Consider the following 25,542-nt stretch of genomic DNA (forward strand, 5'->3'; position numbering starts at 1 on the left):
GTTAACAGCATTGCCAAAAAAGCAGTAAGAGTTGTTCACCTAATTTTGTGAAGCTTCTTCTCTGGTAACATTATACTGCAAACTAGAGGATACAAAACTTTTGCCAGACCAATTCTCGAATACAGCTCCCCTGGAATCCACATTGTATATCAGACATTAATTCAATCCAGCGAATCCAGAGGTATTTCACGAGAAGAGTCCTCCGCTCCTTATACCACCAGGCTTGAAATTTTGGGATCGGACAATCTAGAACTACGCCGATTAAGGTCTGACCTAAGCGTAGTACACAAAATTGTCTGCTACAAGGTCCTACCTGCCAATGATTACTTCAGCTTCAACCTCAATAATGCATGGGCAAACAATGGATACAAACTCAAGGCTCCAAACTTGATTGCAGAAAATATGACTTCAGCAACAGAGTGGTCAACGCCTGCAATGCTCTACCCGACTCCGTTGTTACATCCTCAAACCCCCATAATTTTAACCTTAAACTGCCTAGCATGGACCTCACTCCTTTCTTAAGAGGTCTGTAAGGGGATGGGTGCATAAGTGCACCAGCGCTTATGCACCCATCCGTCCCCATTTATTCGTACCCATTTCCCGTGTTCGTGTCCATCTTTACAGGTATACCTGTTATCTCGTACATGTTTGACTAAATAAATAAATACGTAAGTAAATAAGCCAGCTGGGAAGCAGAAGTACTACTAGCTCTCTTCCCTTGGTAGTCCAGAACTGGATTTTGTGCAGGCACATTTAAGGCTTTCAAGGCGCATTGGAGGGTTTAAGGGAAAGGAGCAACGGTCATCCCAGAAACCTATTGTGAGAATGAAAAGAATCAGATACGGCGGTTATATTTCAACCCCTTTGCAAATCAGCAAATCAACTTGCTCGTCTGTAATCGATTGCTGGTCGTGGTTGCACCCCCCCCCCCAATCAGATCGCAAAATGCAATCATGCGCCTGGGTGGCGGCATCAGCAGCTCCCAACCTCCCCAGAAAACGGGAGGTTTTCAAACGGGAGGAAAGGCGCACAAGACCAAGGGGCCGGCTGAGACACGAAGAGCAACCGAAGAGGAAAAACAGGTTGCCCCGAGCAGGAAAGGGGCGGGCCGAGGCGGGGAGAGTTTAAAGGCCCGCCAAACTGGTCTTGGCCGCCGAGATTTGGAAGCGCTTCGCCATGGGTGGTTGGCTTCTTCTCCTCATCGCGGGCAGCCTCTGGGCGAGCTCCTGCGGGGAAAGTGGGAGGCCGGCGTGCGGTTATCCGCCGCAACTTTGGTGCAGTTCCAAAGAGATCGCCCGAGCCTGCCAGGTAAGCCGGAGGGTTGGCTAGGCTGCACCCGATAACCGGTCTGCAATGAGGCATGCCGGGTCGGCTTCGAACTGGGTGCTTTGCAAACTCCTGCTGCAGCAGGAGTCCGCTTGTTCCCCCCCCCCTCTTTCTCTGCTAGCCTCCCCTGAACGATCCCCGAAAAGTTGCAGCCACGGCTCCCGAGAAACACCGGGGAAGGGTTTTGATTTTTTCAGCAGGCTTGTCTCTGATTTGGGGGGATGACGAGAGAAAGCGCACGGTCCAGGGTCGTCCAGGGAGGACTAGAACCCAGATCTCTCCGTCCTGAGTCAGGACCTTTAAGGTGCTGGCTCTCCGCATTGTCAAAAAGAACAAGTCCATTCTTTAAAAAAAAAAGCCCTTCAAAGAAAGGAAGAAAGCAAGCAGCTCAAACGGTTAAGATGGTAGAAAATGATCCCCATTTGAAAAGATGGGACGTTTTATTATGGGGAGGGGGTGTCTCTTGATGCTCTCTGAGCTTGGTTATTTCCTTTTTTTCCCTTTTTTTAATTTAAAAAAAAGTTTTTTATTAGATAAACATTAAAAACATTGGACATAATGCAACATTTCTGGCATAAACATTTCCATATAGTGTTTGGATCTTAACAACAATTACATTTTATATCCATTACATAGGTATGTGTAGTCAGTCAGATTACCTGCCCATTGATCCTTTCTTTCATAGAATTACTAACCATACAAATACATATCCAATTTCTACCTATCCCACATTCTTAAGCTTCGTTATTTTCTTGTAGGCGTTTCATTACCCAAACTAGGGAACGTCATCAGTGCTCTCCTATATTTCTACCTTGAGCTACAAATATTATCTTTTATTGGTACGGTTTATTTTCCAGCAGAAAGTTAATAGTGAGATGTGTGCTTAAGGTTGATCTGTTTGCGTGGTGTGTGTGCAGTATTGATCTTATTATGAATGCCAGAAAAAAGGGGGGAGGGGAGGGGGAGGAAGGAAAAGGAGGAAGGAAGGAAGGAAGGAAGGAAGGCAGGCAGGCAGGCAGGCAGGCTGGCTGTAAAGTCAAGCAAAGGACATTTGAATCGGCTTCCAAAGAACTCATGCTGTCAATGAAGAATCACCAGACATTACTATGTTTTTCCTTCATTCATAAGTTTCGTGCCGAGGATGATCAGATGGAAGAAATGCATAACAGAAGGTCTAAAACCCATGACATTCCCTGAAAGAGGAAAGATCTTCATAACTCTTACCCCACTTATAGGAGTTGGCCAGACATTTCTTTTAAAATACTTCCTGCAGAGTCCAACAAGGCGAAATTTTGACTAATTTTCTTAAGCCCTTGCTGATGTTAAGTATCGCTCATTATCCAAGGATCCATAGCTCAATAATAACCTGCAAATCATTGGGTTTTCCCCCCTTCCTGCTCCTCCTTTAATGCCAGAGGACTTGGGTTTTTAATTTCTCCCAGCTAAGCAATGGGGAGGACAGGGAGTAGGCAGAAATTCCTGGAACCTTTGCATAAGGAATAGTGGGTGGAAGCAGCAGGTTTGATCAGGAAATAAAAGGCAATATATAGTACATATTAAAAAATGGTCTCACAGAACTCGGCCTAAATTGTGTAGAAACCAGCAACCTCTCCAAATTTTAAAGCAAGGGTGTCTAGCACCCTTGGCAACTTTAAAACTTGTGGACCTTAACTCCCAGAATTCCCTGGCCACCCCTGTTTCGAAATATCCCCTTTTGCTTACCTTACGCTCTAGAGGTCTGGGCCCCATTGACTGGCTGTGATGAAAATTGTATTGTGATGCATCTGAATTGTATTCTGGTGCAAAGTGCAGAAAACGGGTGAGCAATAGTCAAAGACAGGTTTAAAAGAAGTGAACGAAATACTGCAAAATCATACCAATTATGTACTGTTCCACCCTTATAAATTATCCTTCCTTTCACCATGTTCGTACACTAATAAGTATTTATCTATCATCTCTCTACCTCCCTCCCTATCTCCCTACCTATCTCTCTTTCTTATAGTTTACTTCCATCATAAACTGCTGTTAATGCACTTAGTAACTAACCAACGTTCGGCTCCATATCCGCCATGCAGAATGGTGTGTGTGTGTGTGTGTGTGTGTGTTTGTGTGTGTGTGCATGCCATTTGAGTCAACATTGACTCCTGGCAACTGCCTGGACTAGTCCTTGAAAATTTTTTGGCAAGAGTTCAGGAGTGGTTTAATTCAAACTTATTCACATTTTGGTACCTTTTGTCTAGATCTACAATCATATACTAAGTTTTCTGTCTGTTTTCTGGCTTACAATTGCACAACCTTTCTGTTTGAATAGGGAACAGTAATGGCATTCCACTAATTGCCAGGCATAGATGAAGTCCTAATGCGCAAAGTCAGTGGGGGAAATTGGATTTACTTAACATTTTCATGCTTCACTTAATGATTGCAGTGATTTGCATAACCAATGCAACAGAAAAGGTTGTGACATCTGGCGTGATTCACTTAATGACCACATGGCTTAGTGAGGAAAGTTCCCATCCCAATTGTGGTCATAAGTTGAGGACTACCTGTACTGTCGGACTGTTTTCCCCTGCAGTTAGAAAGTTGGGAGTCTGTGCTCCCAGTTCAAAAGCTCCCTTGCAAACAAAACCTTTGCAGCTAGGTTGCAATAAAAGAGACTTTGCCCAGCCTCCTTTGGCCCAGCCCATTTTATTAGGGAAAATTCCAGACAGAAAACCCCACGGTTGATAAAATGAATCAGCCCCGTTTTTGGCAAAACCTCACACTTTCACTTCTCTTTACAAAGAAAGGAGGAAATGGTTGAATTCTTGGGAGGGGGTGTGAATCAAAGCGTTTGAGCTTTTTTTGTTTTTATTGTCACCTTCCTTGGTACAATCGTTCATAATTATCATGTTTCCACAAAATTAAGACAGGGTCTCATTTTCTTTTGATCCCTGAAAATAAGCGCTTGGCCTTATTTTCATGGAGGTCTTATTATTTTTGACATGCAGGAGGCAGCGAGCGTGGTCACCTCACGGCTGCTGCTGTGTTGCAATATTTTCGGGGAGGGCTTATTTTCAGGGGAGGGCTTATTTTAGGGCATGCGCTCAAAAGCCCAGTTGGGCTTATTATCTGGGGAGGTCTTATTTTGGGGAAAACAGGGTAGATCTGTGTATCACAATCAGGCTGTGTTTATAACAGTTCACACTGGTTGTGGAAGGAATTTTTTTCCTGAAAGAAACATCCTAAGGCAGGGGTGTCCAAACTTGGAAACTTTAAGACTTGTGGACTTCAACTCCCAGAATTCCCCAGCCAGGCTGGCTGGGGAATTCTGGGAGTTGAAGTCCACAAGTCTTAAAGTTCCCAAGTTTGGACACCCCTGTCCTAAGGTTTAAAATAGGGAAATAGCCTAGGGATACAGCATTATCTATTTAGTTAGTATGGCGTCTATGGAGGCCATGCAATCACTGATAGAATAGACTAGAATTCTTTATTGGCCAAATGTGAGGAATTTGTCTTTGGTGCATATGCTGTCATTGTGCATAAAGAAAAATAAAATAGAATACATTCATCAAGAATCATAAGATACAACACTTAGTGATAGTCATAGGTTACTAATAAGCAATCAAATCATGCTAGGAAACAAATAAAACAATATAAATTAAAAGATACAAGCAACATGATTATAGTCATAAGTGGGAAGAGATAGGTACTAGGAAGGATGAGAAGAATAATAGTAATGTAGTCTTAAAAAATAATTTGACAGTGCTGTGGGAATAAGTTGTTTAGCGGAGTGATGGCATTCGGGGGAAAACTGTCCTTGTGTCTAGTTGTTCCGGTGTGCAGCCTCCTTTTGAGGGCAGAAGTTGAAACATTTTATGTCCAGGATGCGAGGGGTCTGTAGATATTTTCACAGCCCTCTTTTTGACTCGTGCAGTGTGCAGGTCCTCAATGGAAGGCAGGTAGGTAGCCATTGTTTTTTCTGCAGTCCTAATTATCCGTTGTAGTTGGTCTCTGACTTGTTTGGTTACAGAACCAAACCAGACTATATAATACAACCAGATAATAATAATAATAATAATAATAATAATAATAATAATAATAATAATAATAATAATAATAATAATAATAATAATAATAATAATAATAAAATATTTATTTCTTAGCCGCACCCTCTCATGAAGGACTCGGGGTGGCGGGAAGATGTACATCTTCCCTCTTGTTTGTTAATTTCACATGGTTCCACGCTTGAGGACTGGCCCAAAGGTGTGGGAAAGGAGGAGCAGGGACACCAGCTCGGACAAGGGGATATTTGTAGCTGGGGGATGAATTTTGGAATCCTCGGTGCTTTCTGAGCTTGGTGGCTTTCTTGCAGACGTTTCATTACCCAAATAAGTAACATTACTCTTCTACCACTGAAGATCTTACCTAGTTGGATAATGAAACCACCTGAAAAGGAAACAATCAGCTCAGAGAGCACCAAAAACTCCACAAGGCCCTGAAGTCCAGACCTTCCCCATTGTGGCTGCAGAGGTCTTAGTGATGGATGAAGTCCGTGCTGACTGGAGACAGGCTGAAAGGATGAGGGTGGAGGATGAGGGTGGAGATTCGTTCTCCAAGCTTGTGGGTTGGTTTCTGAAGGTTTTGTTACCAGCCTTGGTAACATCTTCAGCAGAATTTAGGGGGATGCCAATGTCGGTGTTCTTCGGCTTATAAGGGCTTTGTGTGGTCAGTAGGTCTTGTGATAGGGAGGTCACATGAGGTGAGGGTCATGTCAGGTGAGGTCTTATGATGGATCAGGTGTGGTTCATGTCAGGTCAGGGACCCACACCAATCACAAGGCCTTCATCTGATGTGACCTCATCATCATAAGACCTACTGACCACATGAAGCCCTTAGAAGAATACTGACACAGACATCCCTCTAAATTCCATTGAAGATGTTACCCAGCCTGGTAGCAAAATGTACAGAACCCAACCCACAACCTCGGAGAAAGAGGTTGCCACCCTCATGCCAGAATTATCCAGATGCTGATTTTTCTTTCTTTCCAACCATTTAAAGTCCTTTTGAATGAACCAGCAGAACATATACAGTATTAGCCTGTGATGTATTAGCCAGTGGTGAACCTGTGGCACGCTTGCCAGAAGTGGCACACAGAGCCATCTCTCCGGGCACGCAAGCCTTCACTTGTTGCTTTCCAGGTTCCAGCCCGCCTGCCAGTTGGTATTCATGCATGCATGTGCATCGGCCGCCTGGTGTTGTGGTTTCTGGCATGCATGCGCGTGTGAAGACCAGCTGGGCCGGTGTGCATGCATGTGCCAGAAACTGGAAGATCATCTTTCCAGCGCACCGGGCAGCTGCTCTTCCGCTTTCTGGCATGCGTATGCACACTGGCCAGCTGGTGCTCATGCGTGTATATGCGTCAAAAACCAGAACACCAGGTAGCCGGTGCACATGTGCACACGCTCCCATTTCAGCACTCAGTGCCGAAAAGGTTCACCAACACTGGTATAAGCTATGAAAAAGAAGTATTTCCTTTGGCCCTACCCAAGGAAGACAACCACCTTTTTAATTTGCTGGCGTACCAGGCAGTCACACCCCGAACACCTCGTCTTGATGCAGACTTTCCTTTCTTGCAGGTGGAGAAGCATTGCACCAATTTGATCTCCAACTCCCTGAAAGCCGACCCTGTCTCTGTCAGCCTCTACTATGAATCCCTCTGTTCTGGTTGCCGTGAGTTTCTTGTGCTGATGCTCTTTCCCACTTGGTTGATGCTACAAGATATCATGAATGTCACTTTGGTCCCCTACGGGAATGCAGAGGTAGGAGAATGTCCCTGGGTGTAGCAGAATGACTGAAGATGTTATGGAGGCGAATCCTTGTTCCAGATTTCTCATCCACTCCATTTATCATCTTACAGGAGACGAAAGAGGCTACAAAATGGCACTTTGAATGCCAGCATGGCGAAGACGAATGCTTGGGGAACATGATAGAGGTTTGTGCTTATAGAGTAACTGATAAAAGAGAGAAGAGTTGAGGGTGAGATGTGGGAATGACCTATTGGAGCAGATCAACCTTGCCTAGGTTGCAACTTGGAAATGGCTTCCTGCATCTACACCAGGGGTGTCAAACTCAAGGCTCACGGGGTCAGATCCGGCCCACGGTGTGATTGGATTCAGCCTGTGGGGCTGTCTTTGCATTTCCTCAATGTAAAGAGGAAAGATTGGGCCAGCGTTGCTTTGGCCCAGTGTACCCAATGTGAAGAGGAAAGATCAGGCCAACGTAGCTTCGGCCCGGTCTACCTGTGCGAAGGGGAAACATGCCAGCAGTTTGGGGAGTGACGTCAAGCTGGCCGTGCCCATTAAGTTGGCCATGCCCACCCAGTTGGCCACGCCCAGCCAGCCCTCCCCAAGGTCCACTACAGCCCTGATGTGGCCCTCAATGAAATTGAGTTTGACACCCCTGATCTACACAGCAGCATGCTTTAGAGCACAAACTTGCAAGCTGAAGCTGTGTCTTCCCTCAGTAAGGGAGGACAAAGGCCCATTTCAGGAGTGGATGTCAGGGTGAAATGGATGCCTTAATTATCTGCCAAGCTTCAGCAGCCATTTTGCAGGTTAAATCTCTGCTTGTAGAAACTCACAAAAGATAGGAAAACAGCCCGTATTTCTTCCCCAAGACTATATAGGTACTCCTCGACTTACGACCATGATTGAACCCAGAATTTCTGCTGCTAAGCGAGACACTTATTAAGTGAATTTTGCCCCATTTTGTGATCTTTCTTGCCCCAGTTGTTCAGTGAATCACTGCCGTTGTTGAGTAAACACGGTTGTTAAGTGAATCTGGCTCCCCATTGACTTTGTTTGTCAGGAGGTCGCAAAAGAGGATCATGTGGCCCTGAGACTGTCATAAATATGGGTCGGTTGCCAAGCCTCTGAATTTTGAACCCATGACCATGGGGAGGCTGCAAGGGTCATAAGTGCTGGGCAGGAGCTTGGACTTTCACTTGGATGGGGAAAACCTGAAAGCTTTCAGATTTGGAGTTTTCCCAGATGTGCCAATATGACATCTCTAATAAAATGGAACTTAGAGGAAACCCAAGCCTTCTTTAGTTGGGGGAGTTACTAGGAAACCTGACAGATTCCCTTGATGTAGATGTATGTTGTAGCTGTAAGCTTGATCTTCTGAGCTTATTGCGTGGACATCCTTGTCCTAACCCTTGTGCTCTGTCTTCCCTAGGCTTGTATCAGCCACCTGTACCCGGGGTTCGATTTTGGCCTCATCTTCTGCATGGAGTCAAGTGTAGATGTTGTCAACAGCTTGCCACTGGTATGCCACGGGTCTTCCTGCAATTCTGATCTGATGAGGGAGAACAGGGAGACCTCGGAGGGAGGGATGGTAGAACTAAGGTTGAACACTCGGTGTTTAACTTGGCCGAGGGACTGTGCCATGCCAGGGCATTTGTTTTACCCATGAGGATGGCCATCGCCTGTTTAAAAGGACCAACACCGGGAATGCTCACTTCTAGAAAGAGAATAAATAAAATGAAAGAGAATAAATAAAAGCTGAATGCAACCGAGAAAGCTGAAAAAAAATCCTAGCAAGCAGGGTGTCCGCATTGTATGTGTGAGCTCCACTAGGTAGACCAGTCCAGAAAACCAATTCCTCTGGAAGACCAATACTAGTTTTATTGAGATGGTCTATCATAATATGCAAACCTTCCACCTCCCCCTTTTTATACTCCGGTAAATCCGGGAGATAACTGCCTGAGCCTCTTCCAAATATCATCTCATTGCTCAGGACCTAAAAATGTTTCATCTCCTTTAACCCAGGAAATACATAAAATGCCTTGCATATTTCTGTCGAGATCATCTTCCTGACTTTCCACAGCAAGGGTGTCAAACTCACATCGTCACAGTGGTGTCACGTGACATATCGTGATTTCCCTCCCCCTTTGGTAAACCAGGTGTGGGCATGGCCAGCGCGTGACGCATCCAGTCTATGGGCAGGTTGACAGCCCTGTTCTACAGTATGGTCAAATAAGTTTAGATAGTAGTCTCTGATAGTAAAATTGAATTTACCAAGTTTCAACTTCTTTGGGAGCTATCTTTTGTCCCATTTCCACTGTCAAGAAAGGTTTCCCTTCTTCTCTCCGACTGTTTCAGTTCTGCTAATAATCATTTTAATTTAATTTGCTTAATGATGGTAATTGGGAATGGAATTTCTGTTACTAAGGGATGGAGTTATACAGTGTGATGTCATGTGACCATGCACTTAGCAACGGCAGTCCCAACAGACCCTGGTTACAGTCGTTAAGTGAATCACTGTGAGGTGTTAAGCAAGCACCTCCCCTGATTCTGACTTCCGATTTCCTGCCGGCTTCCCCATTGATTTTGCTTGGGGGAAGCCGTCAAGAAAGGTTGCAGATTGCAATCGCATGGCCATGGGATGTTGCGATAACTGAAACTTTGAGGACCGGTTGTAAGAATCCCTCATTCAGCACCTTTATTAACCAAGAACTACCTGAAATATGTTAGATGCCATAAGTCAGTGGTCCCAACCTTTCTGGCTCCATGAATCGGCAGCAGCGGGGGGATGGTTTTATGTGTGCCACCCAATTCTATGCATGCACAAATGGAGCTTTGTGTGCTCGCCTGTGGCTTAGCGGACCGGTTTCCAACAAACCATGGACTCTAGCGGACCGTGAACTAGGGGTTGGGGACCCCTGCCATAAGTGACCAGCAGATTGAAAGCAAACTGGGTACGTCTAGTTTAATAGAAAGAAGGACCAGGGGTGACATGATAGCAGTCTTCCAATATCTCAGGGGTTGCCACAAAGAAGAGGGAGTCAAACTATTCTCCAGGGCACCTGAGGGTAGAACAAGAAGCAATGGGTGGAAACTAATCAAGGAGAGAAGCAACTTAGAACTGAGGAGAAACTTCCTGACAGTTAGAACAATTAATCAGTGGAACAGAAGTTGTCTCCAGAAGTTGTGAATGCCCCAACACTGGAAGTCTTTAAGAAGATGTTGGATAGCCATCTGTCTGAAACGGTATAGGGTTTCCTGCTTAGGCAGGGGGTTGGACTAGAAGACCTCCAAGGTCCCTTCCAACTCTGCTATTGTATTGTATTGTATTGTACATTGCACAAATGTAGTAATAAAACAAAATTTATTGTTAAATTTTATACTACTTTTTTTCCAGGCACTCGTATAGCATTTGTATTCCATTTTTTTTGCTCATTTCTATAAGCTGGATGGGTCTGAGAGAGAGCCCAAATAATACATCAGCTTCTACAGCAGTGTTTCTCAAACTTGGCGACTTTAAGTCCTGTGGACTTCAACTCCCAGAATCCCCCAGCCAGCATAGCTGGCTGGGGAATTCTGGGAGTTGAAGTCCACAGGACTTAAAGTCGCCAAGTTTGAGAAACACTGTTCTACAGGATGTATAAAGGCAGTCAAATCCACCTTTGTCTTTCAGTGGTTGTGATTAGAGGCTCGGGGATCAATGAAACAGATTTAATAAAATTGCTCGTTCTGGTTTCAAAGTAATAAGGATTGCCCGTTCTGTTTTTTGCAGTGCCTGAAATTGTATGCTCCTAACGCCTCTCTAGCAGACGTCAATGCATGTGTGAACGGAGACCTAGGTAACAAGCTTATGCATAGGAATGCTGAACTCACCAGGGCTCTGAAACCACAGCATGAGTATGTGCCCTGGATTCTCATCAATGGGGTAAGTATTAATCAGGGATGGTACCGTGTTTTCCCGAAAATAAGACAGGGTCTTATTTTCTTTCCACCCCTGAAATAAGCATATTTTCAGGGAGGTCTTATTATTTTTGAGGCGCAGAAGGCGGCAAGCGTGGTCACCTTGTGGCTGCTGCTGTGTTGCAATATTTTCGGGGGGAGGGCTTATTTTAGCGCATGCACTCAAAAGCCCAGGGAGGTTGTATTTTCGGGAAAACGGGGTATTCACTTACCTTCCCTACCGGTTCACAAATGTCAACATGTGCTCAGCCGTCCACGCATGCGCTTTGGCTTTAAAAAGGGGCCTAAGTGGGATGCCATAGAGCCAGGGTGGGTGGGCAGTGACACCCACGATTTCCACTACTGGTTCGTGTGAACTGGTCCAAACTGGTAGAATACCACCTCTGGTGTTATTGGAGGCAGGAGATAATGTTCCCCTCTCATGTCTTCTTGTATTATCTTAGAAGAGAATAATTGTAGCCCAGGGTTGACCTCTGGCATCCTGAGGATGCTCTCTGAGCTTGGTGCTGCAATAGTGATGTTACCGAGCTTGGTCATGAAACGTCTGCCAGAAAACTCAGAGAGTCCCAAGGACCCCACCTTGTCAATCTTCTAGAAACCCTTCTAGATATATCAAGCCTTGCAAAGAAGTTGCCGCTAAACCATGATGTAAAAAAAGATGTTCTTCCAACATTTTCTTCTCCTTTTTAAGACCTTGTAATCTCTTGATTCGGGTTGGACTGTGGGGGTGACTGAAGGCCGTTTACAGGACGGATGCTCTTCCTGAAAATCAATAGCGCACTTTTAATTATATAGTTCAGATAGTCTTCAACTTACGACCACAATTGAGACCGGAACGTTCATCGCTAATAGAATGTGGTGGTATAAGTAAGTTGTCATAGGACTGTGCCCCATTGTACAATCTTTTTTTGCCATGGTTGTTCAGTGAATCATTACTCATTAAGTAAATCTGGTGTCAGCGTTCCAAATATCATGCAGAATTAAATCAGAGTCCAATGCAGGGCTATCCTTAAAGTTCCAATTTAATAAGACAGACATGTTGGCACAAACTGTGGAATCCCAAATCTAAAAGCTTCCTGGGATTCCACCCATTGAAAGTTCATGATCCTTTACCCACACCCATAACTCCATCACATGGTCCAATCTTCTTCGGCCACGCTGGCATCTCTATCCAGCTGGTTCCGGTCAAGTGCAGAGGTGCGGAGACAAAAGATGACCTTGGGCTTCTAGAAAAGAATGACAACAACACATTCCACAACTCTACTCCTTTCTATTCCCCCCTCCCAATTACTACACTAATGAAAGAGCATAGTGAATTAATAGAAAGTGTGGCAGGCCAAAGATCCTAAAAGGAACATAACTACAGGCCTGACATCTGGCTTCCTCCGTTGACTTTGCTTTTTGGAAGTCCTCGGGAAAGCCACAAATGGTGATTGTGTGATATTACGATGCTGCACTGTCCTAAACAGAGGCTGGTTACCAACTGTCCAGCTCACGATCATGGATCCACGAGGACAGTGTAACAGTTGTAAGTGCAGGACTTGTCGTAAGTCACTTTTTTCAGTGGTTATCACTTTGGACAGTTGCAAGTTGCTAAATGGAGGGTTATAAAAAGAGGACTATCTATTTAGCAATAGCAATAGCACTGTATATACCACTCCGTAGTTCTTTACAGACCTCTCTGAGAAGTTTACAGAGACAGCATATTGCCCCAAACAATCTGGGTCCTCATTTTATCAACCTCGGAAGACTGAGTCAACCTTCAGCCTGTCAGGATCGAACTCCTGGCAATGAGCAGAGTCAGCCTGCAATTCTGCATTTTGACCACTGCGCCACCATGGCTCTTTTTAGACCAGTGGTGTCAAACTAGATTTCTTTGGGGGCCAGATCAGCATTGTAGTTCTCCTCCATGGGAAAGCCAGCGGGGGCTGGGCGGGGTGGGACGGACGTCACCTATCTCCTCCTCCCACACGTGCCCCCCATGCCCTGTTTTGGCTGCCAGAGGCACCACTTTGCTATTTCCAGATTTAAGCACTCCGTGGGCCACATCCAGCTCGTGGGCCTTGAGTTTGACACCCCTGCTTTAGACCTTTGAGGCCGATGCTTAGATTTTTCTGCTTCCTTAACTTTCCCCTTTGAGATGGACAATTGGGCCTTCAGTTTGCTCCTAAACGTTGAGCTGATTGTGATAAGAGGGCCCTGATTCGCGCTGCCCCTTCTTAACAGATGTTCCCTTCTATCTTCTTCTTACTTTTTTGCTTCAGTGTCAATTGTGTTGAGTTGTAATGTCAGGAAGCATTCAGCATTCCTTGATTGTTATTTGGCTAAAGGGGTGAAATACTACATGAATATGAAAAAGGAAAGGATTACCTTTTTTTCCCTTTACTGTGCTAGGAGAATGATGTTCAAAGTTCTAAACTTCCCACTCAAATTCAAAGTGTCTCAAGATCAAAACAGGCTGATGTGACAATATTGGGTCCCGTCTTGTTGGTGTTATTTTGATCCTTTCCAAATAGTTGCCAGTTTGAAAATACCCTTTATGCTCAAAATCGGACTCCTTTGAGCTTGGAGAGAGCTTTGAGCATTTGAACGCAATTCTTAAACATTTTGCACAGTGCTAATACAGGTAGTCCTGGACTTACAACAGTTCATTTAATGACCATTCATAGTTACAGCGGTACTGAAAAAAAGTGACTTATGAATGTTTCTCACACTTGCAACCATTGGCGCATCTCTACGGCCCTGTGAACAAAATTTGGACACTTGGCAACTGGTTCATATTTATGACAGTTGCAGTGTCCTGGGGTCATGTGATCCACTTTTTGCAATCTTGTGACAAGCAAAGTCAGGTTCACTTAACAACTGTGTTACTAACTTAACAGCAGGGGTGGGATTCAGCCGGTTCGGGCTGGTTCAGGTGAAACGGTAGTTCCGGCGATCATTTGGCCCCACCCACCCATGCCTGTTCCATTCCATCCTATATTTCCTTTGTTTGAAGCCCAGCTGATTGGCGCGGCAGAGCAGATTGCCACGTCTCAGCTGTTTTACTCATCGGTGTCTGCAGGAAAAGGTAAGGTTTGGTGCTGATTTCAAATGCAAAGTGCACACGAAGCGAACCGGTTGTTGCACCGATTGAATCCTACCACTGCTTAACATCCTCAACAATTCACTTAATACCAATGGCAAGAAAGGTCGTAAAAAGGGGCAGAACTTACTTAACAAATGGTTTGCTTAGCAACATACATTTTGGGCTCAGTTGTGGTCGTACGTCAAAGACAACCTGTATTCACGTCTCTTGATGAAGTCTACTTGCAGAGTAACCAGACTCCCTGGTGTACTGCCATGGTGAAAATGTCTCCCTCCACTTTGTTTATTTTCCTCAGGAGCACTCTGAACAACTCCAAACCCAGGCGCAAGAATCTCTCTTCAATTTGGTTTGCAGCTTGTATAAGGCAAGTATCGCTTTCTTTCTGGTTGTTTCCCCATTCATCTTGAATGGATAAAAAGAAGTTGGGGGAGATGTTCATCTATGAGTTATTCTGCCTTTGCTTATATTGCACTGAGTGAGCATCATATTATTATTTACTAAATAAAAAATATATGAATGTATTGATTTAAATTTATTGGCTGCCAGACTCCAGTAGGCTCTGGGTGGCATAGTAAACTAGGGAAAAATATAGAACAATCAAAAATATTCAATCAAACAGAGAGCCCATACTAAAATTCAGCTATTTGTCTGAAACTTGAGCAGAGAGTAGGACTAGTTAGCCATAGCAATAGCGCTTAGACTTATATACCGCTTCACCGTGCTTTTACAGCTCTCTCTAAGCGGTTTATAGAGTCAGCCTATTTCCCCCAACAATCTGGGTCCTCATTTTACCCACCTCGGAAGGATGGAAGGCTGAGTCAACCTTGAACCTGGTGAGAGTCGATCTGCCAAATTGCAGGCAGCCGGCAATCAGCAGAAGCAGCCTGCAGTATTGCACTCTAACCACTGTGCCACCGTTGCTCAGATCAGGGTTCCCCAACCTTTCCAGCTTTGCAGACTGGCGGGGGAGGGAGAGGGAATGGTTACATGTGAGCAGTGGGTGAGTGCACGCACAAGCACAGGCCTTATATGCGTGAGTGGCGGGCTTGCATAATGGAGCTGTGTGCGTGCGTCATGTGCTCACCCCCCCCCACTTCTGTGGCCCAGTTCCCAATGGGCCAATGCCCGGTAGTGGGCTGGGAGTTGGGGACCCTTAGAATACATGACCTCCAAGATCCCTTCTAATTCTTATTCTATTCTAAAATAATCTAGTAGAAAGCAAAAACCACAACTATTGTAGTTTTTGAACAAATACTAAATGTATGGAACCTGTGTTCTTCTTTTGCCTGTTTCTTCTTTACCCGAAGAAGAAATGCCATAATTCCAAATGATAAAGAATCGGTCCAACCCTTGGTGTATTTTATGCGATATGGCCGAAAGTCACTCTTCTCCTGGGTGATATGGAAATCTAAAGGTCTTCTAGATCTAAACCCAGAATGTATTTGTCTATTTATTTAATACTAGTACTAAATGGGCAAACTAATGCATTCAGGGTTTAGATCTAACACTGTCTTTTAACTTGGGAGGTACATTTTTTTTCATCTGCACCAATAAAATTTGTAAGAGGTATTCCAATATGTTGGGTTTTGGCCTTTGCTTCTTTTATATATATATATATTGAATAAACACAAACAAACACCTTAAAATCATTGTCCATTACAAATTGTAGAAAGTGTGTCAATTGGTTACAAAGAACTTTCGTGCATCCCTTCCACAGTCAACATCTATGATTCATATCAAGTTATATATTTTACTTCACATATATTTATATATATTTCTATCATCATACCTCATCCTTCATTATGACTATAGTTGTTTTAACGTCCCTTTATAACAAACATTCCAAAATTTAAAACAAAACCACATAGTGGCATTCCCTTATCTATTTTCAATATCATCCAACCACATTATACCTTTATAACACATTCAAAATAAAAATTAATTATGTTTAATAACAAAATTTTTAGACCTCTTTTCTTAATCATTGTCCTTTGCTTCTGTTTACGGTGTTATTAAGTCTTTTGGGGGAAAGAAATTACCTTAATACAGCGTGCAGTGAGACAAAAATTGGAGATCCCTAGTCTCATCAGCTGGATTTGCGTTAACACGTTAAATTAGGTTAAAATGAAGTTGGGCAGCTGGTGGTTGAGCCTATTGCAAAACTTAAACAGGTTTCTAAACATGCTGTGTAAAATACATGCTTTGGTTAACGAGCTCATGGATAAATAAGTCTTCTATAACGGAAAATGGTGTAGCAAATGGAGGTGCAAGAAAGAACTTGCTGCTACTCGTTGAAGTCCTTCATGACCTTCTGAGATCCTGAGCTGAAATGCTGCAACCTTTTCGTGACAGATCCCTCTTGTGATGTCCAACTTCTTTGTGCTTTCAGAAGTTAAATTACAGCAGAAATTTGTCCAGAGCAGTAAATCGAGTGACAGAAAAAAATCTTAGTTAAAAAAAGAACATGCGCATTACACAGAGCCAATAACTAAGAGCTGTGATAACTAAGAGTCAGTATTATATCGTTGAGATTATCCTTCTTCCTCTTTATAGCTCTGATTTTTACCTACTTTTGTGTTTGCAGGGAGATCTGCCACCTGCCTGCAAAAGACCAAAGGAACTTTCGTTTCTTCCTTTTTCCCCAAACCGCACTTCCTTGAGGAAGTCCACATCCAACTTGTCCGAGGGAGAGGAGACACTTTATCAGTCTGCCCAAGGAAAAGCAATGGAAGCCTTTTAGGATTTTAATCCTACATCTGTCAAATTTCCCTGCTACAAGGTGGAGCTTGGATCTGGAATATAGTGAAGTCAATGAACTCTTTCAAGGAAGCAGAAGAAGAAAAATCAGGGCCAGATGTTTTGGGAAGAAGAGTGGCATTTTGGTTTTCTTGGTGCTGTAAGAATAAACCTCTGGAAAAGTAGTTTCTTTAGCAAGAATTACATATTTTAACCTCATAAAAGTTGCTGATTTTACCCTCATTCCTACTTCCTATTGATTGTACCCCTCCCTCAAATCGAAATGTTGTCTTTAGAAAAAAAAAAGCCATGTCTTCAGAAGGACAAAGTTGATCTCTTCTTACCAACATCCAATCCTGTTGGTGATCTGAGATACGGGAAGCTGCATTGGAACCTGGAGAAGTGGGAGCAACGTCTTCCTAAGGACCAACCTTAACATCAGCTCTGTTAATATTCCCGAAGAGTCTGTTTTGCTAAATAAAGGTGCATCAAGACAGCCAATATAATGTGGTTTTCCTTCCGCGTGGGAGCACAACATCATTTGGTAACTGGTCTCTATTCCTGCCTTTGTAATGCGGCTGGCGAGTGGTGCTCTTATGACAGAGCGTGTTAAGGGGCAACGGTTGAAACGTTTCCTGGTCGTGGGAAAAACATCCTTCAGGTGCTGTCCCTGAAGCAGGCTAGTCAGAGGTGGTATTCAGCTGGTTCGGACCGGTTCAGGCGACCCGGTAGCGGAAATTTTGAGTAGTTCGGAGAACCGGCAAATACCACCTCTGGCTGGCCCCGCCCTCCCACCCCCGCCTTTCCCTGTCCTATATTCCCTTGTTTTTTAGTCCAGCTGATTCGCGCGGCAGAGCAGATTGCCTCGCCTCAACTGAGCTAAAAAGCAGCTCAGCTAATCCGCGCTGACACCAAGGGCAGTCTTTGAGAGTTGCACGTGCAAAGCACGCTCTCATAGAACTGGTAGGAAAAGATTTGGAATCCCACCACTTAGGCTGGGGATGGGGGAGAAGGCGGGTCTCAACAAAAGTCTGGAATGAGAGGTTTAGCCATCTATTGAAACCCGATCTTCTGCGGGGCAAGCCTGAGGGAGAGAAGAGGCCAATTGTAACTACTCATTAATTTTCAAGCTGTAAGTGTCGATTTATCAAGCCCGATCACATAGTTTTGTAGCGGAGCACAGGTATCTACTTAGTAGACTTATACACTGCTTCATAGTACATTACAACCCTCTCTAAACAGTTTATCATAGGGTTAGCATATTGCGCCCAACAATCTGAGTCCTCATTTTACCCACCTCAGAAAGAAGACTGAGTGAACTTTGGGCTGAGAACCTTGAGCTGGAAGCCGGCAGTTAGCAGAATTAACTTGTGGTACTGCATTTTCCAGTAGAGTGGAGGGAGGGGTCACTGAAGGGTTATTACAGCCTGATTGGTCCATTTGACTGAGAGAAAACTTCTTAGCCTTCGGCTTCTCCCGTTGGCTCCCAGTTTCCTCTCAGTCAAGAAGGTCCTCAGACTATTGTTTGGTTCCCAGTGATTGTGAGTACTAATTAGAGCAGTATTTGGATAATTGGATATTTCAAATTAAAAGAAATTATAGAATAGAAGGAGCTGTGCCCAGCGGGACATTTTTGCTGTCCCAGATAAGCAGGGAGAGGCGCTTAGAGCATTCTCCTCTCATACCTATTTTCTCATTCTGGGCCTTTCCTTCCCCCGGCTGATTCCTGGTGTCTCGGGCGTGCCGGGGGGCTTACAGCTCCCAACTCCTCCCCCGACGACCCATTTCTCTAAGCCGCAGCGCCGGCGGCCCTTTTTGCCGCGCGTGAAGACCGGCAAGCCCCTAACTCGGCCGCGTCGCCTTTCCCGGGTCGGCGGTGCCCTCGGCGGCGGCGTGAGCGCAAGACCGGAGCGCCAGCGGCTCCTGCCGGGCGTGAAGACCGGCGGGGAATCGCACAGAGCTGCGATTGACATTAGTGGGTCAACTGGCCGTCTGAACGGCCGGGGAGGCAAGCGGCGGCGCGCACGCCATTTTAGCGGCCGCCTGAAGAGAAACGGACGCAAAACAAGCCGGCGGCCATTTTGAACACGTGGCGGGCCCTAACTCACGGGCCTTAACGAAGGGGCACCACAGGCCCAAGCTGAGCGTCTCCACACCAGCGCCAGGCTCAAAGGCTGCAAAACACTTCAAATCAGCTAAAGTATCTTCAGCTGAGCACGTGAGTGGGGCGATGGCGGCGCGTTCAGAAACCGCTCAAACCAGACTCCAGAGGAGAAGTCAGGCCCCACGGCCCCAGCCAGGCCTCGAGCTGCTAGGCCTACTGCTAAGGATAGACCCTCCAGAGCTCTGCAAAGGGACAAGCTTAGGCGCTCCAAAGCTATTGAAAGAGCCATTGAGAGGGCAGAGAAGAAGAAAGCCAGGGATCCCAGACCTAGATCTAGATCCCCCAGATCTGAGGCTCCTTGTCATTCCCCTTCTGTCAACAGGGGGTTCAGCCCTTCTTCTCCCTCTTCCTCTTCATCCAGATCAGTTAGGAGTGAAGGACGGGGGGCTTCTCCCCCACCCCCAGCTTCCCCTGGGACAGGGGGCTTGGATGGAAATGACCCATTAGAGGGCCCCTCTGCAGGCTCCTCCCGGGGTAGGAGGTCTCACAGGGATTCGGTCCCCCATGACCATGATTCTGAATGGGATGAGGAGGATCTAGAACACCTCCCTGAAAATCTAAAACGATTAATCTCCGCAGCCATTTCCAAGGGAATAGCTCAAAGGGACAGACCTTCCCGGCATAGTAGGATTACTCCTTTCAGCAGGGCCAGGTCTAGAATTTCTTCTCCTTCCCTCATGAGCGAGGTCTCCTCTAGGGAGGAGGCCTGTCGCCAAGACGACTGGGGTTTCTCTGAGGAAGAGGATGCGGCCACTGATCAGCCCACCTCTTCCAACCTATTTATCCAGGCCATGTTTAAGCCCCTACTGAAAAAGGCTAGGAGAACCACCAAGGTGGGCACGGGGGACCCCACAGTGCCCCCGCCCAGAGATCCGGATATGGTGATGTTTTCAAACACGGCCTCCAATAAAGAGGAGATCCCTGCCCCTCCACTGTTCTTGGAGGTAGCCACCAGTCAGTGGGCGAGGCCTTCAAAAATTTCTACCCCTGGCAGCAATGACAGGCGGGCTTATAACATGGAAAAGGCCTTCCTACAGGCCATCCAACTACCGGCCATAGATCAACCGATAGCTGCCCTGGTCTCATCTTCCCCGGTGGTCTCGGGGGATGCGGCAGATAAGCTTAAGCCGGAAGATAAAAGGGCGGAGCTCACCTTGCGGAAAAATTACAAGGCTTCCGCATGGGCAATGCGGGCGGCGGCCGCCGCCTCATATTTTAATCGCACGACCGTTATGTGGCTCCGCCAACTCCAGGATCGTATCCCGATCCAGGATGATCGCATCCATCAGGATTTAACCAAGGTTATGGCGGCCTGCCAGTATTTGGCCGACGCTACCCTAGATGCTATGCGATTCGGCTCCAGCGCCTTAGCTACCTATGTGGCCGCACGCCGGCTCCTTTGGCTTAGGAATTGGCAGATCGATAATAAAGCCAAATGGGATTTAATAGCTGCCCCTTTTGCGGGTCCCAATCTGTTTGGGTCTGCTCTAGACCCGATCTTGGTGGAGAATAAAGACAAGAAAAAGGTGATGCCCACCTCCACCAAGAAGGCCGAAACTCGTAGTCACCCGTATCGCAGGCCTTCCTTCAGGACTTATGACAGGGACCAGGAGCCCCGTTTCCAGCAGTACAGGCAGGATAGGCAGTACAACAGACAGGGGTTCCAGGAACGCTCCAGGTACCAGTCCCAATCCAAACGACCCTTTCGCGGGGGGGGGGGGGGCGGCCGCCCCTTCAGCAGAGGGAAATGACTCGAACCCGAGTCATCCCATAGGCGGCCATCTGACACTGTACGCGGACAAGTGGGACCAGATCACATCAGACGGGTGGGTCCGGGCGACCATTCGCCACGGCCTAAGACTAGAGTTCCCCTCCTACCCTCCGAGACGCTTCAGAGTGTTTCCCCATCCCGGGATCCGGAACGCCGTCGTCTCGTGGACCTCGCCGTCTCACACCTTCTGGAAATCAGAGCGGTGGAGGTCGTTCCGGAGCCGGAGAGGGGGCGGGGCTACTATTCAAATCTCTTGTAGTCCCGAAGGCCTCGGGGGGTTGGAGGGCGATCCTCGACCTGAAGCGCCTAAATCAGTATCTAGTTTACAGGCGCTTCAAGATGGCCTCCCTAAAGTCAATCCTGCAGGGCATTCGAAAGGGGGATTTCATGGCCTCGGTAGATTTGACGGAGGCCTATCTTCATATCCCCATATTCCGGGCTCACCGTCAATTCCTGCGGTTCTCCCACAAAGGCCAGCATTACCAGTACCGGGCCCTTCCATTCGGCCTGGCCTCGGCCCCTCGGACGTTCACCAAGGTCCTGGCGGCCCTGGCTGCATACCTGAGATCCATTCCGGTGAGGCTCCAGTGCTACCTGGACGACGTCCTAGTGCAGGCAGGGTCCCTCCCCAGAGCCAGAGCAGACCTCCAGCTGACCATCCAATGGCTCCAGACACTAGGTTTCTCAGTAAACTTTCCCAAGAGTCATCTATCCCCATCCAGACAGATTCTTCATCTAGGGACAGGAATAGATTCCGAGTCAGGGAGGGTTCGCCTATCCCCAGACCGTCTGACCAGTCTGAGACAATTGATCACGTCCATCAGGGCAAAAAGGTCCGTTTCCACCCTGACCTTATCCCGACTCCTGGGGAAGATGGTATCCTGTATAGGGATAGTTCCCTGGGCCCGTCTACATCTGCGTCCCCTCCAGTGGGCCTTTATATCAGCCCAAAGGAGAATGTTGAGCAACTCTCTGCGACCGCTTCTCTTAACGCCAGAAGTGAGATGCTCGCTCAAGTGGTGGATGTCCCCGGCATTGCGACAGGGGGCCTCAATTTGGGAGCCAGAGAGAGTACAAGTCACGACGGACGCGAGCCTTTACGGCTGGGGGGGCTGTGATGGGGTCCGACATGGCCCAGGGACGTTGGACCGCCTCGGACCTCAGACACAATATAAATTGGCTCGAACTCAAGGCCGCGAGACTGGCCATCCGGACTTTCCACCGCCAGCTGCAGGGGCGACACGTCCTCCTGCTTACGGACAATGTGGCGACGAAAGCTCATGTCAACCGTCAGGGGGGGTCTCACTCCTGAGCCCTGTGGCGGGAGGCACAGACATTAGGCCTATGGGCGGAGAGTCACTTGGCCTCAATTACGGCGGAACATATATCGGGGGTGTCCAACCACCAGGCAGACTGGTTGAGCCGGGCGACTCTGGACAACGGCGAGTGGCAGCTGGTCCCAGAGTTGTTTCGGAAGATTTGCCTCAGATTCGGCAACCCCCTTGTAGACCTGTTTGCCTCCCCTGGCAACGCACAACTGCCGAGATTTTTCACCAGATTCAAGACTCCAGCAGCAGAAGGAGCGGATGCTCTCAGAACCCGGTGGCCTCCGGGTCTCCTCTACGCCTTCCCCCCCCTTCCCCTCATTCCCAGAACCATTCGGAAGGTAGTCACAGAGAGGGCTCACGTCATTCTATTAGCCCCATATTGGCCGAGGAGACCATGGTTCGCAGACCTGGTCCAGCTCTCGGTCACAGACCCCTGGAGGATTCCGCCACAAGAGGTAGTCCTGTGTCAGGGAGTCTTAATTCACCCAGAGCCGCAGGGGCTGCATCTGACCGCGTGGCTCTTGAAAGGGGATTACTGAAGGGGAGGAAGTTGTCATCAGGGGTCATAGCTACCTTGGAGGCAGCTTGGAGGCCGTCCACAATTAGAATCTATAACGCCACCTGGTCGGCTTTCGCGAAGTGGTGTTGCCCCAGGGGGGTGGATCCAGCTAGGGCCACGGTTCCAGACGTTTTGGAGTTCCTCCAAAAAGGACTAGAGGACGGGTTGTCCCATAATACACTCAGGCGACAGGTAGTGGCCCTATCCACTATATTGGGAGGAGAGGGCTCCTCCACCCTCTCTCGCTCTCCATTGGTGAAGAGGTTCCTTAAAGGGGCGGCCAACATCCGTCCGCCTCCTGTCCATAGGTTCCCTACCTGGGATCTTACCCTCGTCCTGAAGGCGCTGACGGGTTCTCCCTTTGAGCCGCTCAGGTCGGTTCACATGCGTCTCCTCTCGCTGAAAGTAGTATTTTTAGTGGCCATTACATCGGCCAGGCATATTTCTGAATTGGAGGCCCTTTCTGTACAAAGTGACCTTTGTATGATTCACCAGGTCAGGGTGGTTCGGCGCTTGGAGCCTTCGTTCATCCCGAAGGTTAACACCCGGTTTCATAGGGCCCAGGAAATTGTCCTACCAAATTTTTGCCCCATTCCAGATGTACGCAGGGCCCTCCGTATTTATCTAAAACGGACGGAGGGCATTCGTAGGACCGAGGCGCTGTTTGTCTCTTTTCATCCGAGTTCCCTAGGTAAAAAGGTCTCGTCTTCAACTATTGGGAGGTGGATCAGGTTGGCCATTGTTGAGACTTACGGAGCCTCGGGAAAATCTCCCCCTTCGGGGATTTCGGCTCACTCCACTTGTAGTGCGGCCTCCTCAGCGGCCTGGGCCACAAGGGCACCCTTCGGGGACATCTGTCGCGCCGCCACCTGGGCCTCCCCTACTCCCTTCTTAAGACACTACCGCCTGGACACTTATGCCTCGGCTGAGGCGTCCTTTGGGCGGAGGGTGCTCCAGCGGGTGGCGGCCGATCCTCCCCCTGGGACCCAGTCTCCCCTCCCTGGGACGTAGCGTGGGTATGTCCCTTCAGTGACCCCTCCCTCCACTCTACTGGAAAAAGAACGTTGGTCTTACCTGAACGTTTTTTTCTGGAGAGTGGAGGGAGGGGTCACTTTCCCGCCCTAGGTAGATAGACAGGGTCCGGGAGGGGTAGAATCGGGGGGCCCTGGGCGGCTTTCCCTTGTCTTCTTACATCATGCAGACGCTGACCGTGACATCGCGGAAACTGGGAGCCAACGGGAGAAGCCGAAGGCTAAGAAGTTTTCTCTCAGTCAAATGGACCAATCAGGCTGTAATAACCCTTCAGTGACCCCTCCCTCCACTCTCCAGAAAAAAACGTTCAGGTAAGACCAACGTTCTTTCTAATCACTGCACCCCCATGGCTCTTTTAGTAGCATTTGCAGGGGATGGGAAGAAAAAAACAATGTCACAAGTCTCATCCCTTTTAGATTTGCACTTTCCCATGGCACGTGCACCCTGAAGGGGCAGACCTTGCAGGCAATGCTACAACGCTGCTTTTGTTATGTTGCATCCACATCCTGCAGATGCCCCTGTGTGGCTTTAAGATAGGTGTGCAGGGGTGGGTTCTACCCGCGTTACTGCCAGATTGGCGCACAATTTTTTTTTTGTTCGAATCCCTAGCACCGCATAACAGAGTAAGCTCCCGCTACTTGTCCCAGCTTCTGCCAACCTAGCAGTTTGAAAACATGTAAAAATGCAAGCAGAAAAATAGGGCCCACCTTTGACGGGAAGGTAACAGCGTTCCACGCACCTTCGGCCACAGAGAGGTCTTTAGACAGCACTGGCTCTTCGGCTTTGAAACAGAGATGAGCACCGCCACCTAGAGTCGGGAACAACTAGCACATTTGTGCGAGGAGAACCTTTTACCTTTACCTCAGCTTCTAGATTTTGTGCTTGAGACAGAAAAAAAAAATGAAACTCTGATTTTGGGATTTGCTGATTACATAGGTTTATTGTTATAGAAATAGCTAGTTTATACTAGGAATGCAAAGATAAAAAGTTGAGGCTGCGATGTTATTAACCTTTATTCGACCGCGCTGAAAAGAATTGGAAGTGAATGGGTTTTTTTCTGCTTTTCCCTTTACCCCACACAATTCTCTTCCACTTCCCACCCCCCTTCCCCCCTTCCCCACTTTCCCACAATCTTTATTTGCACTTGTATTTTATGTTTTGATAAATTTAACAAAATTACATATATTTAAAAATGAGTAGAAAAGCTTTCCTTTCGATTTGCCTTATGCAATTCCTTTTGCTACCAGAAAGAGGCAGTCAGGGAACGCTTTCACAAATAAATCTTGATTTCTGAAGCATTGAGAATTGTGCAGGAGAAAAGGTGAGGGGGGTCCGTAGAGACGCTGGAAAGAGTGCAGAGAAGAACAAGCTGCAGGAAGATAATTAGGGGACTAGGGCTAAAACATATAAATAACTATACCATGTTTTATATTTACACACACACACACACACACACAAATATATATTTCACCTTTCTCTAAAGTTACATTTTATTACTCTGCTTTGTACAAATGATCCTATGTAATCATCAAAACCGTAAATCACAGGTTTTGTTTTCATTTTTCTGCAAAAAGTCCATAAGAGGCTTTTAGCCAGCAAGAAATGTAGACAATATGTTTTCTCTACTCAAAGAAATCAGCATATTCATTTCACCAAAATTTGTCAACTTCACCAACTATTCCTCCATTGTGGATAATGTCAAACCTTTCCATCTCTGTGCAACATGTGTGTGTTTGTGTGTGTGTAAGATGTGCATTCCTTGAGGCCATATTGTGTACTGTGACACTATTGACAC

The 25,542-nt window shown here is 46.9% G+C and overlaps 1 protein-coding gene and 1 long non-coding RNA gene across 2 annotated transcripts; one reads left to right on the forward strand and one right to left on the reverse strand.

Annotated features, from left to right (window-relative positions):
- Window positions 1-1,015: 1,015 nt before the first annotated feature.
- IFI30 (IFI30 lysosomal thiol reductase) lies at window positions 1,016-17,399 on the forward strand. The gene is made up of 7 exons (XM_081943492.1): window positions 1,016-1,308; window positions 6,942-7,124; window positions 7,223-7,297; window positions 8,542-8,631; window positions 10,882-11,034; window positions 14,453-14,525; window positions 16,746-17,399. Exons 1-7 carry the CDS (start codon window positions 1,177-1,179, stop codon window positions 16,895-16,897), a joined length of 858 nt encoding a protein of 285 aa, XP_081799618.1. The 5' UTR covers window positions 1,016-1,176; the 3' UTR covers window positions 16,898-17,399.
- On the reverse strand, window positions 17,185-24,842 carry LOC309387201. Its single transcript, XR_014174562.1, has 2 exons — window positions 24,070-24,842; window positions 17,185-18,269 (listed from the first exon to the last, which is right to left on the reverse strand). It is a non-coding gene; the product is annotated as an uncharacterized lncRNA (long non-coding RNA).
- Between the last annotated feature and the right edge of the window lie 700 nt (window positions 24,843-25,542).

The sequence above is a fragment of the Natrix helvetica genome, assembly GCF_964273705.1.
Source record: "Natrix helvetica genome assembly, chromosome: 1".
NCBI lineage: Eukaryota > Metazoa > Chordata > Lepidosauria > Squamata > Natricidae > Natrix > Natrix helvetica.